The 17,608-nt window shown below is 48.9% G+C and overlaps 1 protein-coding gene across 2 annotated transcripts in view; it reads left to right on the top strand.

The window, feature by feature from the left end:
* The window catches only part of THAP4 (THAP domain containing 4), a 45,878-nt gene extending 28,341 nt beyond the window's left edge, over positions 1-17,537 (top strand). For both annotated transcript variants that reach the window (XM_025404136.1, XM_025404137.1), the window contains 3 exons: positions 528-637; positions 1,588-1,691; positions 17,218-17,537. In XM_025404136.1, coding sequence (XP_025259921.1) covers positions 528-637; positions 1,588-1,691; positions 17,218-17,337 — 334 coding nt within the window. In that variant the 3' untranslated portion in view covers positions 17,338-17,537. The remainder of the gene's footprint in view (positions 1-527; positions 638-1,587; positions 1,692-17,217) is intronic.
* Positions 17,538-17,608: the final 71 nt, after the last annotated feature.

Genomic DNA, 17,608 nt, shown 5'->3' with positions numbered 1-17,608 from the left:
AGTATTTGCACTAATGATGAAGGGTGATAAGAAACCATACCGTATCTCAGCACCTGTTCTCTTTCTTACCGTAGGAATTGATTAGAGTCTTACACAAGAACATAGCTCAAAAGAGAAAGGTTGTGTTAGGGTGAAGTTTACTGCAAGGGAATGCTTAGGGTTGACACTGTGTGAGGCCTGGGCTAATGGGCCTAGGGCAAGGATATGCCCTGAGGTGATTAAGAACAAGTCCTGTCTTCAGGAGCTGAGGGTCAGCAGGTAAGACAGACCCAGCCAAAATGAGCACAGTGGTGGAGGGGGCGGGCAGGTGTGTGGGCGTGGCTGGAGCAGCCCATCTTCAGGAGTGGAGGGTCAGCAGGTAAGACAGACACAGCCAAAATGAGCAGAGTGGTGGTGGGGGCAGGCAGGTGTGTGGGCGTGGCTGGAACAGCCGCCTGGAGGGCAGCATGTATAGTCCTGGCATCCACGCAGCCCACACCAGGTTGGAGGCCAGTGCCTAGGCTTCCCATCCCCAACTTCCCATCCAGGTTCAACTCCTTCCACCCGGACACGCGCAAGCCGATGCACAGAGAGTGTGGCTTCATCCGCCTCAAGCCCGACACCAACAAGGTGGCCTTTGTCAGCGCCCAGAACACAGGTGAGGCCCGGCCTGTGGGGTGGGGGTGCTGGCCATGGGAGGCCACTGCCTGCATTCTAAGCAGGGGTGCGGGGACGCCCATTGGCAGCCCTGCTGAGACATGTGCTGGTGGGGACCATGGGGATGGCCCTGAGTGATAACAGCGGTCGTGGGAGCCTGCAGGGCCGTCTGTGTAGCTGCAGAGGCCTCTGCACACAGGTTGGGTGCGTGCAACTCCCCGACCATGAGAGGGCCCGTTTGCCCAGTGCCATGTTGGCAGAAATGGTCATGAGCTATGTGCATTCATTAGGAATCACTGGAAAACAGGCCGGCTACTGTGGCTCACGCCTGTAATCCCAGCACTCTGGGAGGCCGAGGCGGGCGGATCACGAGGTCAGGAGTTCAAGACCAGCCTGGCCAACATGGTGAAATCCCGTCTCTACTAAAAATACAAAAATTAGCTGGATGTGGTGGTGCACGCCTGTAATCCCAGCCACTTGGGAGGCTGAGGCAAGAGAATCACTTGAACCTGGGAGGTAGAGGTTGCAGTGAGCCAAGACTACGCCACTGCACTCCAGCCTGGGCAATAGAGCGAGATTCTGTCTCAAAAAATAAACCAGCCTGCGTGACTCTAGATCCGTGTTTCTTCCTGGACGTCCATCCCCACCTGCCACTGCATGTACTAGGGGTGATTCTGCCAGTCTGATTGATGGGTGGAGGTGGGAGGACTGGGGCCCTGGGCACCTCTGAAGAGGGGCCTTCCATAGAGCACCTGCCTGTGCTGTGAGGAGAGTTGTGGCTTTTCCCTCTGTATCCACAGGGTGAAGCAGGGAGGAGGAGAAGTATCATTGCCTCCATGGCTGCAGAGTTGGGGTCTCCTGTGGAGTCCTGGCTTGCAGGCGAGGAGAGTCAAGGCTGCTTCTCTGCGAGCCGAGCAGCTGCTGGGTGAGCTGACCACCTTTCCCTTGCAGGTGTGGTAGAGGTGGAGGAGGGTGAGGTGAACGGGCAGGAGCTGTGCATCGCATCCCACTCCATCGCCAGGATCTCCTTCGCCAAGGAGCCCCACGTAGAGCAGGTGAGCCCCTCCCGGCCCTGCCCCAGCGCCCTCCTGTCTTGTGTGTGCAGAGGTCTGCGGAGTCATCCTTTTCCTTTTCCGTGAGGTAGTGCGTGTGTTGCCACCGCGTCTCACAGGCCTGTCTTCACTGTCTCATTCTTTTCCCTTCTCAGACCATCCCAGGGCGGACATTCCCTCATTTCATTGCCTTCTCCTCAGCTGGCGGGTGGTTTGGTTTTTTGAGGTTTGTTGTTAGTTACGAACATCCTTTTACATTTGGGTTGTCCACGTCTGCAGCTATATCTGTATCTATAGATAAAATTTTCCCAGTTAAATTTCTGGATCAAAGGACAGGTACATTTTAAATTTGATACACGCTATCAGATTGTATTTCTTCATGATTATCCTCCCACTATCTCTTGCATGAGGGCAGCTTGTTCCCCACTCCTTAACAACGTGGTATATTTTCAGAATTTCGGTCCTTTCAAATCTGAGAAGTAAAAGATGAAATATTACTCATGTTTTGAATCTCACTTAGAAGCGGGAGGGCTCATTCCCCATGCTCACTGGCCGTTTGTGCTTCTTATTCTGTGTACTTGAGGTTCAAAGTCTTTGCCTGTTTTTCTATGCATTGCCCCTTTTTTGAGGCGAAGTTTTGCTCTTGTTGCCCAGGCTGGAGTGCAGTGCCGGGATCTCCACTCACCACAACCTCTGCCTCCCAGGTTCAAGCGATTCTCCTGCCTCAGCCTCCCAAATAGCTGGGATTACAGGTGTGCGCCACCATACCCAGCTAATTTTGTATTATTGGTAGAGACAGGATTTCTCCATGTTGGTCAGGCTGGTCTTGAACTCCCGATCTCAGGTGATCCGCCCACTTTGGTCTCCCAGAGTGCTGGGATTACAGGCATGAGCAACTGCGCCTGGCCAGATTGTCCTTTTTTCCCTCAAGGATTTGTGGGAGCTTTCTATATGCCATGGGTTAATCTGTCGTCTGCTTTATTTGCAACACATATTTCCCTAGAGTCTGTGACCTGGTCCATAATGGGTTGTACCCCACAGATGCTCAGCTTTCCTATCGTTGCCTCTGGGCTGTTTCCTTTACAATGTTTGGATTTGGGTTCTTGCTAAGGAAGTTGTTGTCCACTCCAAGATGATAAAAACATTCTCTCATTTTCTTTTTTTTTTTTTTTTTTTTTTTGAGACAGAGTCTCGCTCTGTCACCCAGGCTGGAGTGCAGTGGTGCGATCTCAGCTCACCGCAAGCTCCGCCTCCCGGGTTCACGCCATTCTCCTGCCTCAACCTCCCGAGTAGCTGGGACTACAGGTGCCCACCACCATGACCAGCTAATTTTTTGGTATTTTTAGTAGAGACAGGGTTTCACCGTGTTAGCCAGGATGGTCTCGATCTCCTGACCTCATGATGCGCCCGCCTCGACCTCCCACAGTGCTGGGATTACAGGCATGAGTCACTGCGCCCAGCCTGTTCTTTCATTTCTTGTATTCTTACAGCTTTCCTTTTTACATTAACACCTAGACCTTTAATCTGTCTCACATTTGTTTTTTGAGTGATGCAGCGTATAATTCTAAGTTTTCCAGATGAGTGGCCCAGTGGTCCCAACACCACTCATTGAATTCCATCCTGACCCCACAGATTTGGAATGTCATACATATATTAAGCCACATTCACATAAATATAGGGGTCTGTTTGTTTGTTTTTTTCTTTTTTCTTTTTTTGAGAAGGAGTCTTGCTCTGTTGCCCAGGCTGGAGTGCAATGATGCGACCTCAGCTCACTGAAGCCTCCACCTCTCGGGTTCAAGTGATTCTCCTGCTTCAGCCTCCCGAGTAGCTGGGATTACTGGCACGCGCCACCACACCTGGCTAATTTTTGTATTTTTAGTAGAGATGGGGTTTTGCCATGTTGGCCAGGCTGATCCCAAACTCCTGACCTCAAGTGATCCGCCTACCTCAGCCTCCCAAAGTGCTGGCATTTACAGGCGTGAGCCACTGTGCCCAGCCTTGTTTCTGTTTCTTCCTTTGCTTGTCCACTTCATTACCGGTAACACATTTTTAGCTCTCACAGCTGTATATTACATGTTAACGTCTAAGGGAATGTTTCCCACATTTTTCCTCCAAATTTTCTTAGTCATTCTTAAGCACTTCCTTAACTAGATGAACTTTTGAATAAACATCTCAAGGTTTATAAAATGTACATCAAGACTGCATTGAATACATGAGTGAATTTGGGAAGAATTAACATATTTTCATGGATAGCAATATACAGCAGCATGTCAATGTATTATGGTGACTGTAGGTCATGTTTTGTGTATTATAATATATATAAAAGCTTTATTTCTTCATAGTTTTAATCATATAGGTCTTGTACATTTCATGTTAGGGTAAACTCAAGTGCTTTATCATTTTTGTTGCTTGTAAATACATTTTTTTCCGTTTAATCTTCAAATTGATTATTGGTCATTGTGTGGACACTTCTGATTTCTCTGTGTCAAACTGGGCCACTTGTGTAACTTTGGGACAGCCAGGATCTTAGGCACAGCACGGATAGAACAGCAGGCATGAATGTTGCTTGTCCCTGACTCTAGTGGAAATAGATCTGTGTGTCACCACCTGTAAGATGCTCACTGTAAATTACTTACTGGTAGATAAGAAGGTAGCCTTTTTATTTTTGAGACGGAGTCTCACTCTGTTGCCCAGGCTGGAGTGCAGTGGCACAATCTCGGCTCACTGCAACCTCTGCCTCCTGAGTTCAAGCGATTCTCGTGCTTCAGCCTTCCGAGTAGCTGGGGTTACAGGCGTGCACCACCATGCCCAGCTAATTTTTGTATTTTTAGTAGAGACAGGGTTTCATCTTGTTGGCCAGGCTGGTCTCAAATTCCTGACCTCAAGCAATCCACCGGCCTCAGCTTCCTAAAGTGCTAGGATTGGGCATGAGCCACGGCGCCCAGCTGGATAGCCTTTTTTTTAAGTTGTAAAATTTTTCTACTTTTTTTGTTTTCCAGTGCAGGTGCATATCTTGGTTAAGACAGTCTTTTTCGAGGCTGGGCGCGGTGGCTCATGCCTGTAGTCCCAGCACTTTGGGAGGCCGAGGCGGGCAGATCACAAGGTCAGGAGATCGAGACCATCCTGGCTAACACAGTGAAACCCCGTCTCTACTAAAAATACAAAAAATTAGCTGGGCGTGGTGGTGGGCGCCTGTAGTCCTAGCTACTCGGGAGTCTGAGCAGGAGAATAGCGTGAACCCAGGAGGCGGAGCTTGCGGTGAGCTGAGATCGTGCCACTGCACTCCAGCCTGGGTGACAAAGCAAGACTCCATCTCAAAAAAAAAAAAAAAAAAAAAAAAAGACAGTCTTTTTCAAGTTAAGAAGATTCAGTTTCTAGTACGTTAAGAATTGTATTCAGGGGCCGGGCGTGGTGACTCACGCTTGTAATCCCAGCACTTTGGGAGGCCAAGGCAGGCGGATCATGAGGTCAGGAGATCAAGACCATCCTGACTAACACAGTGAAACCCCGTCTCTACAAAAAATACAAAAAATTAGCCGGTGTGGTGGCAGGCACCTGTAGTCCCAGCTACTCAGGAGGCTGAGACAGGAGAATGGCGTGAACCCAGGAGGCGGAGCTTGCAGTGAGCTGAGATAGCGCCACTGCACTCCAGCCTGGGCGACAGAGCAAGACTCCGTCTCAAAAAAAAAAAAAAATTGTATTCAGGAATGAATTTTGAATTTCATCAAATGCTTTTATAACCTTTTGGGAATTAGTCTGTTTTCCCTACTTGCCTTCCTCTTGAAGCTGTTAATGCAGTAAATCAGGTGTCTCCAACCCCCAGACTGGCTGTGGCCTCTTAAGAACCACCCTCACTGCAGGAGATGAGTGGCCAGCAGGTGAGTTAGCATGACCACCTGAGTTCCACCTCCTGTCCATCAGGTGGCAGCATTAGATTCTCATAGGAGCGCAAACCCTGCTGTGAATTGCACATGTGAGGGATCTAGGTTTCCCTCCTAATGAGAATCTAATGCCTGATGATCTGAGATGGAACAGTTTCATCCCGAAACCACCCCTATCCCCCAGCTGTGGAAAATTGTCTTCCACGAAACCAGTTCCTGGGGCCAAAAAGTTTGGGGATTGCTCTAATAAATTATATTAATATATATTAATAGCTCATCAGTGCTGGGCCATGTTTGTTTTCGGGGATAACCCTGAGTTGTCATGATATGTTGGTTTTAGACCTCGTTGTCCATTTTGATATTGGAGTTATTCACAAGCTAGCTGGGAGCTTCTTAGCTTTTGCAAATGTTCTCTGGCGAAGGGTGGCCCCATGGGAGTTGGTCGGCCTCTCTGGGAAGATGTCTGGGACCTAGACCTCAGCTGTGCTTTTACTTTGTTCCATGACTGCTCATCTCTCCACGTTCTTACTTGGCTTCATCTGCAGATTCATTGTTCTCCTGGAAAAGTGTCTGTTTCATGAGATTTTCAGAATTTTTAGAAGAAGTAATAGATACTGTTTTCCCTTGATCTGCCATTCTATGTCACTTCTCTTTTACTGATGTTTTGTGTGTGTTTTCTCTTTTTCTTGATTATACTTGCCAAAGGTTATCTATTTTACCAGGATTTTTGTTTGCTTGTTTATTTTTGCTAAATAACTAGATTTGGGTTTTATTAATTAAAAAGTGCCTCTTTTTCTGCGAATGGAGAGAGACAATGGAGTTGGGAAGCCTGGGCGTGGTGCTCAGGGGAAGGCTCTGTGCCATGCAGCCCCTGCACCCCGGAGGCTTTGGGGTCCTCTGCGGAGTGACTTAACGGACAGAAGCTGGAAGCACAACCTGAGGGGCTGGACCTCCCCGTTGGGTTGACATCAGCAGGACCGAGGAAACCAGGAAGCACACACACAAGGCAGGGACCTTGAGGCCAGAAGGAGAGAAGGAGGCAAGGGCTGGGTCTTGGAGGGCCTGTCTGTCCTACTAGGCTTGTGCGGGCGTGAAAGGAGCTGTCCCTGTTATTACAGTGTTGGGGGAGTTTCCTGGGACTTTCTTTGTAGCCAAATACAAAGTCAGTGTTTCTCATCTTTCCAATGAGTATTGGGGGAAATGTGTCTTCCTTGTTAAGTTCAGAGTTCTGTAACTTTATGTGCTGCATAAAGAAGTTTTACAGCTGGGCACAGTGGCTCATGCCTCTAATCCCAGCACTTTGGGAGGCTGAGGCGGATGGATCATCTGAGGTCAGGAGTTCGAGATCAGTCTGGCCAACCAGATGAAACCCCGTCTCTACTAAAAATACAAAAATTAGCCAGGCATGGTGGCAGGCACTTGGAATCCCAGCTACTTAGGAGGCTGAAGCAGGAGAATCGCTTGAAACCGGTAGGCCGAGGTTGCAGTGAGCCAAGATCGTGCCATTGCACTCCAGCCTGGGTGACAAGAGCGAAATTCCATCTCAGGGAAAAAGAAAAAAGTTTTCCTCAGTGACGGACTGACCCCATGTATGATGGTGGGGCCATAAGATTGTAATGGAGCTGAAAAATTTCTGTTATTGCATGAGTAACAGAAGCCATTTAATGTAGCACAGTTACTTTTTAAAAATAAAAATATTTTCATAAATTTAATGCAGCCTAACTGTACTGTATTTATAAAGTTTATGGTAGTGTGGTCATGTCCTAGACCTTCACATTCACCCACCACTCGCTCACTGACTTACCCAGAGCAACTGCCAGTCCCGCCAGCTCCACTCACGGTGCCTGCCCTAGACAGGTGGACTTCTTGTTGTTGTTGTTTTTGAGATGGAGTCTTGCTCTGTCGCCCAGGCTGGAGTGCAGTGGTGCGAACTCGGCTCACTGCAAGCTCCGCCTCCCGGGTTCATGCCATTCTCCTGCCTCAGCCTCCCGAGTAGCTGGGATTACAGGCACGTGCCACCATGCTGGGCTAATTTAATATTTTTAGTAAAGACGGGGTTTCTCCATGGTGGTCAGACTGGTCTTGAACTCCCGACCTTAGTTGATCCGCCCAGCTCAGCCTCCCAAAGTGCTAGGATTATAGATGCGAGCCACCGCACCCGACTGTCTTATGTATTTTTAACAGCTTTTTAAATATATAACGCGGTGCTGAGCGCAGTGGCTCACGCCTGTAATCCCAACTCTTTGGGAGGCCAAGGTGGGCATATCACCTGTGGTCAGGAATTTGAGACCAGCCTGGACAATGTGGTGAAACCCCATCTCTACTAAGAATACAAAACAATTAGCCAGGCGTAGTGGCGGGCACCTGTAAATCCCAGCTACTTAGGAGGCTGAGGCACGAGAATTGCTTGAACCTGGGAGGCAGAGGTTGTGGTGAGCTGAGATCACACCACTGCACTCCAGCCTGGCAACAGAGTGAGACTCCGTTATCGAAAACAAAAAAAGAAAAAAAAAGATATTCACATACTATTCAAATCACTCCAAGTGTGCAATTCTGTGAGTTTTAGTATATTCATAGCACTGTGTACCCATCATTACAATTAATTTTAGAACATTTATCTTTTGTGGCATAATCATGACTCACTGCAGCCTCAGCCCCCCCAGACTCAGGTGATCCTCCCACCTCAGCCTCCTCAGTAGCTGGGACTACAAATGCACACCACCACAACTGGCTAATTTTTTCATTTGTTTGTTTTTGATTTGGGTTTTTTTGTTTTTTTTTTTTTTTAAGAGAGAGTCTCGTTCCATCACCTAGGCTGGAATACGGTAGCAAGATCTTGGCTCACTGCAACCTCCACCTCCCAGGCTCGAGCGATCCTCCCACCTCACCCTCCCTAGTAGCTGGGGCCACAGGTGTGCACCACCACGCCCAGCTTTTTTTTTTTTTTTTTTTTTGTACTTTTAGTAGAGATGGGCTCTTGCCACCTTGCCCAGGCAGGTCTTGAACTCCTGAACTCAAGCAATATACCCACTTGGGCCTCCCAAAATGCTGGGATTACAGGCATGAGCCACCGCACACAGCTAATTTATTTGTATATTTTGTAGAGACAAGGTTTTGCCATGTTGCCCAGGCTGGTCTCGAACTCCTGGACTTAAGCAGTCCTCCTGTCTTGGCTTCCCAGAGTGCTGGAATTACAGGCGTGAGCCACAACCCCTGGCTAGAACATTTTTTATACCCCAGAAAGATACCTCGTACCCTTTAACTGTCGGCCCCAACTTCCATCTCCCCCAACCCCTGGCTACGACTAATCTACCTTCTCTGCGGATTGCCTGTCCTGTCCTGTCCTGAGCATGTCCTAGAATTGGGGCCGTAGACTGTCACTTAGTGTAAGGTTTCCAGGGTGTATACAACTTGGAGCATGCCTCAGGCCTCACTCCTTTTCATGGCTGAATTATTCCATTGATGATGTGCTGTATTTTGTTTATCCATTCCTCATTGATGGGCAAGTTGGTTGTTACTGAATCTTGGCTGTTAAGAAGAATACTGTGCCTCGCGTGGTGGCTCACGCCTGTAATCCCAACACTTTGTGGGGCTGAGGCAGGAGATCGCTTGAGCCCAGGAGTTCAAGACCAGCCTGGGCAACATAGCAAAACCTGTTTCTACAAAAAATACAAAAAGTAACCAGGCTTGGGGATGCATGCCTGTAGTCCCAGCTACTTGAGAGGGTAAGGTGGGAGAATCACTTGAGCCTGGGAGCCGGAGGTTGCAGTGAGCAGTGATCATGCCACTGCACTCCAGCCTGGGTGACAGGGTGAGACCCTGTCTCAAAATAAATACATGAAATAATGCTGAATTGCCTCTGAAACACATTTTTAGGCAAACCTGCTGTTCTCAGCCTTCATCCACAGCCACTCATAGAGACGCTCAGGCTGTGCCACGGAGCTTTTGTGGGTGTGAGGCAGGCTGTTCGCCTGTCCCCGGTGCTGCATTCAGCCTCGCCCTTCGGTCGGCTGTGTCAGTTCCCCGTGTGCGTCTGATTTCCAGCCCCTCGCGTTCTGTGGCTGTGTGCCACCTCTCCTCTTTCTCCTGTGGATTCACGCTGTGGACAGCATTCCTTCACTGCCATTCTGGTAGGGGGCTGTGCAGGAGCCACCGCACTGTCCTCACCCAGGAGGCCTCACCTCAGAGCTCTGTGCCGAGTTGCTTGCTGGGTGACAAGATTTTCATCTACGTTTTATCTTTTTTAAAATTTTTTTACTTTTTATTTTATTATTACTTTTTTTTAGACAGAGCTTTGCACTGTCGCCCAGGCTGGAGTGCAGCAGTGCGATCTCGGCTCACTGCAGCCTCCACCTCCTGGGCTCAAGCGATTCTCCCACATCACCCTCCCAAGTAGCTGAGACTACAGGCGTGCAGGGCCACTCCCAGCTAACTTTTTGCATTTTTAATAGAGATGGGGGTCTCACTTTGTTGCTCAGGCTGGTCTCAAACTCATGGCCTCAAGTGATCTACCTGCCTCGGCTTCCCAAAGTGCTGTGGTTATAAGTGTGAGCCATCGTGCCTGGCCAGTTTTTCCTTTTAAGAAACATGATATTTGGGATTATTGTTTCTCTGTAGTGTGAGGTAGCAGTCCCATTTTCCCTTTTTCCCCGTACAGATGTCCTGAGGCCCTTGTTAAGCACTGTGGCCCTGCTGACTGCGGTTTGGGGCATTTCCCCTCCTCGGCTGTCAGGATTGATGCTGCCGGCCGTAGCCTCAGACCTGGTGTCTGCACGTGGATGCAGAGGCACCCGGTTGTTCCCCCTCGCTCTGGAGGACTGGGCTGGAACCCCTTGAAGAGAGCGAGGCTTGTACTAGGGAAGCGAGGCCTTGCCTTAGCTTCTCCGTGGCATCTGGGGAATCAGGCTGGGATGGGACATGTGAGTGTCTTTACTGTTTGTGTGGGTGTTGGTGGGCATGGCCCAGACTGCAGGCCCCACAGAGGGTGGCAATGCCTTCGTGAGCTGTGGACTGAGCGTGGTGGAACCTGTGGGCTGCCGAGGGTCCCGGGCCGGCTTGCCCCGGAGACAGCTTGTCGCTCATGTCCGGTGACTGAGCAGTGGTGGCAGACCCCAGGGGAGAACTGAGCGTGTTTGAAGAGACTCATGTGACTCTTTAGGGGAGGGCCTGAGGGGTCCCCAGGCTCCCACTGATCTGCACCTTCCCTGTGCTGTGTGTGTCTGTGCTTTATAACTTCAGGGCCCCGTGCGGTCTGTGCAGCACGTGCCTTGCAGCAGCCCTGAGAACACGCAGGTCCAGGCCCAGGCCCCATTTTACAGTGAGGCTCAGAGAGGCCCCCGGCCTGGCAGAGCCTCCCCAGCTTCCTGCCTTATGTGGGTGGCTGTGGACCTAACTGCAGCCGGGGCTGCCACTGGCGACCTGTGATGTGAACTTGAGCATCTTTTCACGTCATTGCTGGGCCATCCTCCAGTGAGGTGCCTATTCAGGTCTGGTGACCATCTTCCACTGTGCCTTTTCTGGCTGACATGTCAGAGTTCTTTATATAATTTGAATAAAGCTCTTTGTTAGCTAAATGTGTTGCAAATAGCTTTTTCGGTTTGCGATTATCTTTTGAGTTTTACAAATTGTTTTTGAAGAACAGAGGTTCTGGATTTTACGTGGTTCAGTTTGACAGTCTCTTCTTTTATTGATTCGGTTTTTAATGTGTCCTAGTTAAGCAGTCTTTCCTTACTAACAGGTCAAAATATGTATTCTGAGTTTTTCTGGAAGCTTCACAGTTCAACCTAAAATCTTTCCTTTAGATCATTAATCCACCTGGGGTTGAGTTGGTGTGTGTATTGTGAGGTGCTGTCCCTTCTCCTTGTTCTCAGATGAGAGCCAGCTGCCCTGCACCCTGGCTGAAGAGCCTGGCCCCCCATTCGCCCACGCACCTGCCCCCCGAGCCCCTCAGCATCCTTCATCAGAGGTCTGCTTCTGACTGTCTGTCTGGTTCCAGGTGGTCTGTTTGTCAGTCCCTATGCCAATATCACGCTGTCTTCATTATCATGGCCTCTACTTTTTAAAAATCATCTGCGGCCGGGCGCGATGGTTCACGCCTGTAATCCCAGCACTTTGGGAGGCCAAGGTGGGCGGATCACGAGGTCAGGAGATCCAGACCATCCGGGCCGACGCGGTGAAACCCTGTCTCTACTAAAAATACAAAAAAGTTAGTTAGGCGTGGTGGCGGGCACCTCTAGTCCCAGCTGCTGGGGAGGCTGAGGCAGGAGAATGGCATGAACCTGGGAGGCAGAGCTTGCAGTGAGCCGAGATCGCACCACTGCACTCCAGCCTAGGAGACAGAGCGAGACTCCGTCTCAAAAAAATAATAAATAAAAATAAAAATCATCTCTATTGAGGTATACTTTATATGGAATAAATGCATACACTTCAAGTGTGCAGTTTGATACATTTGGACAAGCATTTATAATCTTGTAATGCTGCCCCAGTCAAGACTGAGAACAGTCCCAGCACCCTAGAAAGTCCCTGTGCTCCACAGGCGGCCCCCGCTGCCCTCTCACAGCCCCCGGCCCGGTTTCTGCCACTGCAGACTGAGCAGCTCTGCATGTCCTAGTGCCCATTGTCATCATTCGAGCAGTTCAGTGTGTCCTAGCGCTCCTCCACATCAGCGGAGCCACAGCACAGGCACTCATTTGTTTCTGGTCTCCTTCCCTCACTGAAACGCTCTCGAGATTGACGCGTTCTGCTGCATGTGCCGTGTCTGCTTGTTGCTGTGTGGTGGTCCACCAGTGAGTGTGTCAGTTTTGTATATCCTTTCTATTGATGGATGTTTGTTTGATTTGTTTCCAGTTCTGGGCTATTATGAATAAAGCTGTAAGCATGTGCAGACCTAACTTTGTGTGGACAGGTTTTTTTTTTTCTCTCTCTTGGGTGCATACCTGGGATTGGAACTGCTGGGTTCTGTGGTAAGCACCAAACTCTTCCAGAGTGGCTGTCCCCCTTGACACCCCAGCAAGGTTGTCCCACAGCCTCGCCAAGTGTTGGCCTTTGAGTTTTATCCTGGCCACTACAAGGTGGTGTTTCATTGTGATACTAATTTGCACTTCCCTGCTGCGTAACGATGCTGATCATCTTTCTGTTGTACTTATTTGCCACTTGTATTTCTTGTTTTGTGAAATGCACATTCAGATCTTTTGCCCGTTTGTTTGAGTGTTTGTGTTATTCCTGAGTTGTAAGAGTCTGTTGTTTGTTCTGGGTGTAAGTCCTTTATCAGGTGCACTTGCCAACAACATATTCCTATCCTGTACTTTGCCTTTCTGTTTCCTAGACAGTTCCTTTTGAAGAACCAAATGTTTTTTTGTTTGTTTTGTTTGTTTGTTTGTTTTTTGAGACAGAGTTTGCTCTTGTTGCCCAGGCTGGAGTGCGATGGCGTGATTTCGGCTCACTGCAACCTCTACCTCCCAGGTTCAAGCAATTATCCTGCCTCAGCCTCCCAAGTAGCTGGGATTACAGGCGCCCACCACCGTGGCCAGCTAATTTTTTGTGTTTTTAGTAAAGGCAGGGTTTCACCATGTTGGCCAAGCCGGTCTCCACCTGACGTCAGGTGGTCCACCGTCCTCAGTCTCCCAAAACACTGGGATTACAGGTGTGAACCACCATGCCCAGTCTAGAACCAAATGTTTTAATTCTGTTACCATTTCTTCTTCTCTAGTTAGTGCTTTTTGTGTCCTGTTTTTCTTTTTTTTTTTGAAATGGAGTTTCTCTCTTGTTGCCCAGGCTGGAGTGCAGTGGCACGATCTTGGCTCACTGCAACCTCTGCCTCCTGGGTTCAAGCGATTCTCCTGTCTCCGCCTCCCGAGTACCTGGGATTACAGGCATGTGCCACCACACTGGGCTAATTTTGTAGTGATTTTTTTTTCTTTGAAGAGTTATTTAGAGATATGTTACTTATTTTCCAAACACATTTGAGAATTTTTAAAATAGATTCTATTGCTTAGGATTTTTAATTCAATTCTATAAAGCCCAGACAACATACCCTCTAATATTTTAGTTTGTTAAAAAATGTTGGAGATGCCGGGCGTGGTGGCTCACACCTGTAATCCTAGCACTTTGGGAGGCCAAAGTGGGCGAATCACGAGGTCAGGAGATCGAGACCATCCTGGCTAACATGATGAAACCCCGTCGCTACTAAAAATACAAAAAAATTAGCCGGGTGTGGTAGCGGGCGCCTGTATTCCCAGCTACTGGGGAGGCTGAGGCAGGAGAATGGTGTGAACCCGGGAGGCGGAGCTTGCAGTGAGCCAAGATAGCGCCACTGCACACTCCAGCCTGGGCAACAGAGCAAGACTCCATCTCAAAAAAAAAAAAAAAAAAAAGTTGGAGACTTATTTTATGCCCTAGTATATGGCCTAACTTCATGACTATTTCATGTACACTTAACGAATGTAGCATTCAATAGTATAAAAGCCCCTCCACGGCCGGGCGCGGTGTCTCAAGCCTGTAATCCCAGCACTTTGGGAGGCTGAGGCGGGCGGATCACGAGGTCAGGAGATCAAGACCACCCTGGCTAACACGGTGAAACCCGTCTCTACTAAAAAATACAAAAGAGGCCGGGCGCGGTGGCTCAAGCTTGTAATCCCAGCACTTTGGGAGGCTGAGATGGGTGGATCACGAGGTCAGGAGATCGAGACCATCCTGGCTAACACAGTGAAACCCCGTCTCTACTAAAAAATACAAAAAACTAGCCGGGCGAGGTGGTGGGCGCCTGTAGTCCCAGCTGCTTGGGAGGCTGAGGCAGGAGAATGGCGTAGACCTGGGAGGCGGAGCTTGCAGTGAGCTGAGATCCGGCCACTGCACTCCAGCCTGGGCGACAGAGCGAGACTCCGTCTCAAAAAATAAAAATAAAAAAAAAGCCCCCTCCACAAGCTGGAAACCCTGGGATGCCAGTGTCATGGCTCAGTCCAAGTCCAAAGGCTTCAGAACCAGGGAAACCAATGGTGTCACCCTCAGTCCTGGGCCAAAGGCCTCAGATCCCTGAAGAGTGAGGAGGTGCTGGTGATATCTGGGAGTCCAAAGGTCGGGGGGCCTGGAGTTGTCCAAGGACAGGGGAGGAAGAGTGTATCCCAGCTCCAGCAAACAGATGGATATATTTGCCTTGTCTTTGCTTTTATTTTCTCTGGGCCCCCCAGCCTATTGGATGGTGCCCACCCTCATGGAGGGCAGATCTTCCTCACCTGGTCAGTCACCTCTGGAAACATCCTTTCAGACATACTCAGAATAATCCTTTACCAGGTTTCTAGGTGTTCCTTAATCTGGTCAGTTTGACACTTAACCATTACACCTACACCCATCCCTGGCTGCTTTCAAGTTTCTATTGTCTTGCCTTTGATTATCAGCCAAAGTTTTGCTGTGATATAATTAGAATTTGTGGCTTGATATATTTTGTTAGACTCAGAAAATTGGCCATCATCTGTTCAAATATTGCTCATGTTCCATTTTCTTTCCTGTCTTCTTCTGGGTCTCTGGTTACACATGTGTTCAATCTTTTGCAGTTTTCAATGTGTCCCTTATGCTTTCATCCATAGTTTCCATTATTCTCTAGGCTTGAATGTGGATATTTCCTACTGATCATTTTCCAGTTTACTAATCCTTTCTTCATCTGTGTCTAATCTGCTGTTTATTTCATCATTGGGGCCTTAATTTGAGTGATTGTTTTTCAGTTACAGAATTTCTATTTTAATCTTTTTGATAAATTTTATCTGCAGAAATTCTCCATATTGTCTTCTGATAACGCCAATATTGGCATCCCCTGGGTGAGGGTGGGGGAGGTGTCTATTTCCTGTTTTTTCTTTTGATCTTATATCCTAGTAACCTAAGGAGTTTTTCTTTTTTTCTTGGATTCTAGACATTATGTATGAAAAATTGTAGAGATGACTTGAGGCTTCATTTGATGTTATCCTCACCAAAGAGTAGTTCTGTGCTTCTGCCTGTCAGTCATGGATGGACAGCTCGTGTTCAGAAGAGACTGAGCTGGTTTGAAACTGGACTACCAGCCTGTTTCTGTTAACCCTTACTCCTGGGATGGGACCCTTCAGGGTCCCCACCCAAAGCTGGGGTGCTTTCCTGGGCGTCTCCTTTTTTTCATTTTTTCTTTTTTAGAAACGGAGTCTTGCTCTGTCGCCCAGGCTAAGGTGCAGTGGCGCAATCTCGGCTCACTGCAACCTCCACCTCCCAGGTTCGAGCAATTCTCTTGCCTCAGCTTCTCGAGTAGCTGGGACTCCAGGCGTGTGCCACCACGCCCGGCTGAGCCTCTCCTCCTAGACGGACACCGAATTCCAGTGTTTGTCCCTCCAGCTCCATGAGTCCAAGAAGGCCTCACTCAGCTTCTCAGCCTCTTAGCTACCACATCCCTCTTAGCCTCCACCCCTTGAACCTCTTGACTTCCAGGCAGCAAAAGCATCAGGGCCAGTTGCTCCAAATTGGGTTTCACCTCCACACTTCCTTTTCTCTGGGGCGCTGGTCCTTGCTGACTTGGTGGTTCTCTTGACACCTTTAAGGAAACTTCTTTTTTTTTTTTTTTTTGAGATGGAGTCTTGCTCTGTCACCCAGGCTGGAGTGCAATGGCCGGATCTCAGCTCACTGCAAGCTCCGCCTCCCGGGCTTACGCCATTCTCCTGCCTCAGCCTCCCGAGTAGCTGGGACTACAGGCGCCCGCCACCTCGCCCAGCTAGTTTTTTGCATTTTTTAGTAGAGACGGGGTTTCACCGTATTAGCCAGGATGGTCTCGATCTTCTGACCTCGTGATCCGCCCGTCTCGGCCTCCCAAAGTGCTGGGATTACAGGCTTGAGCCACTGCACCCGGCCCTTTAAGGAAACTTCTTAAAATCTGGGTTATCTGCGAGGGGGTTGGTCGGTTACAGAGTAGTTAGCCATGGCCATAAGCAGAACTCCGTTTCATCGACTTCTGGTGTCCCCCACCTGACCCCCCACACGTCTGGGACACTAGAGAGAGAGTGCCCATCAGAGAATTGTCTTTTGACAGTGAGCACTCATAATCTGCTGGCAAACGTTCTGGGCATACAGGGCTGACTCATTCGGGACTTAGCTGCCATAGGCTTGGATTCTTGTTGGAAACAGCTGCTATAATTTATTCTGATGAATTACTGTTCCAAAGATGGTGTTTCTGAGCTTTCCAAGAACACACTGGACATCAGTTCTAGTTACAGTGAAAGTGGGAGGCAGTGGAGAAGGGAAGCATTGGAAGCTCAGTGCTTGTCTGATCAGGTATATAATTTGTAGAGACCAAAAAAAGGTCGTGACTTTTCCCATCCAAGTACTAACCAGGCCCAACTCTCCTTAGCTTCCGAGGTCAGATGAGATCGGGTGTGTTCAGGGTGGTATGGCCGTCGACAAAAAAAGGTGACTTCTAAAGAAACAATCCCTGTGTTCACCTGGTGGTTTTCTGGAGACAGCTGAGGGGCACCTGGATTGTGACGTGCCCAGGGTCCCTGGGCTGTGTCTGTCATCCCCTGGCAAGGACACTGCCTGGCTCACAGCCCGTGACGAGTGCGTGGCATGCGATGGGCACACGGGCGTTGATTGAATCTTTTGAGATAAAACTTAAGGTATTTTTGTTTCATTCTCCTGCTCAGATTACCCGGAAGTTCAGGCTGAATTCTGAAGGCAAACTTGAACAGACAGTCTCCATGGCAACCACCACACAGCCAATGACCCAGCATCTTCATGTCACCTACAAGAAGGTGACCCCGTAACCTAGAGCTTCTGGAGCCCTCAGGAGGGCCTGGCTACTGTGTCTCAACGGTTCGGCTCCTTGGCATACAGTCCCTGCAGCAGAAGTGGGTGTGGCCGGGAGCCTCTGCGGGCTCAAGAGTGTTGTCCAGATGTTTCTGTACTGGCATAGAAAAACCAAATAAAAGGCCTTTATTTTTATGGCTGAGGATTTTGAATATTATCACTTGTGTAGGATGTACATTTTTTTTATCTGCTGATGTTTGTTTTCCAGAGTCTTCCCTAAGAAATTAA

This window comes from Theropithecus gelada, chromosome 12 (genome assembly GCF_003255815.1).
Source record: "Theropithecus gelada isolate Dixy chromosome 12, Tgel_1.0, whole genome shotgun sequence".
Taxonomy (NCBI): domain Eukaryota; kingdom Metazoa; phylum Chordata; class Mammalia; order Primates; family Cercopithecidae; genus Theropithecus; species Theropithecus gelada.
The sequence above is the reverse complement of the archived record's forward strand: the minus strand, read 5'-3'. Positions and strand labels throughout refer to the sequence as shown.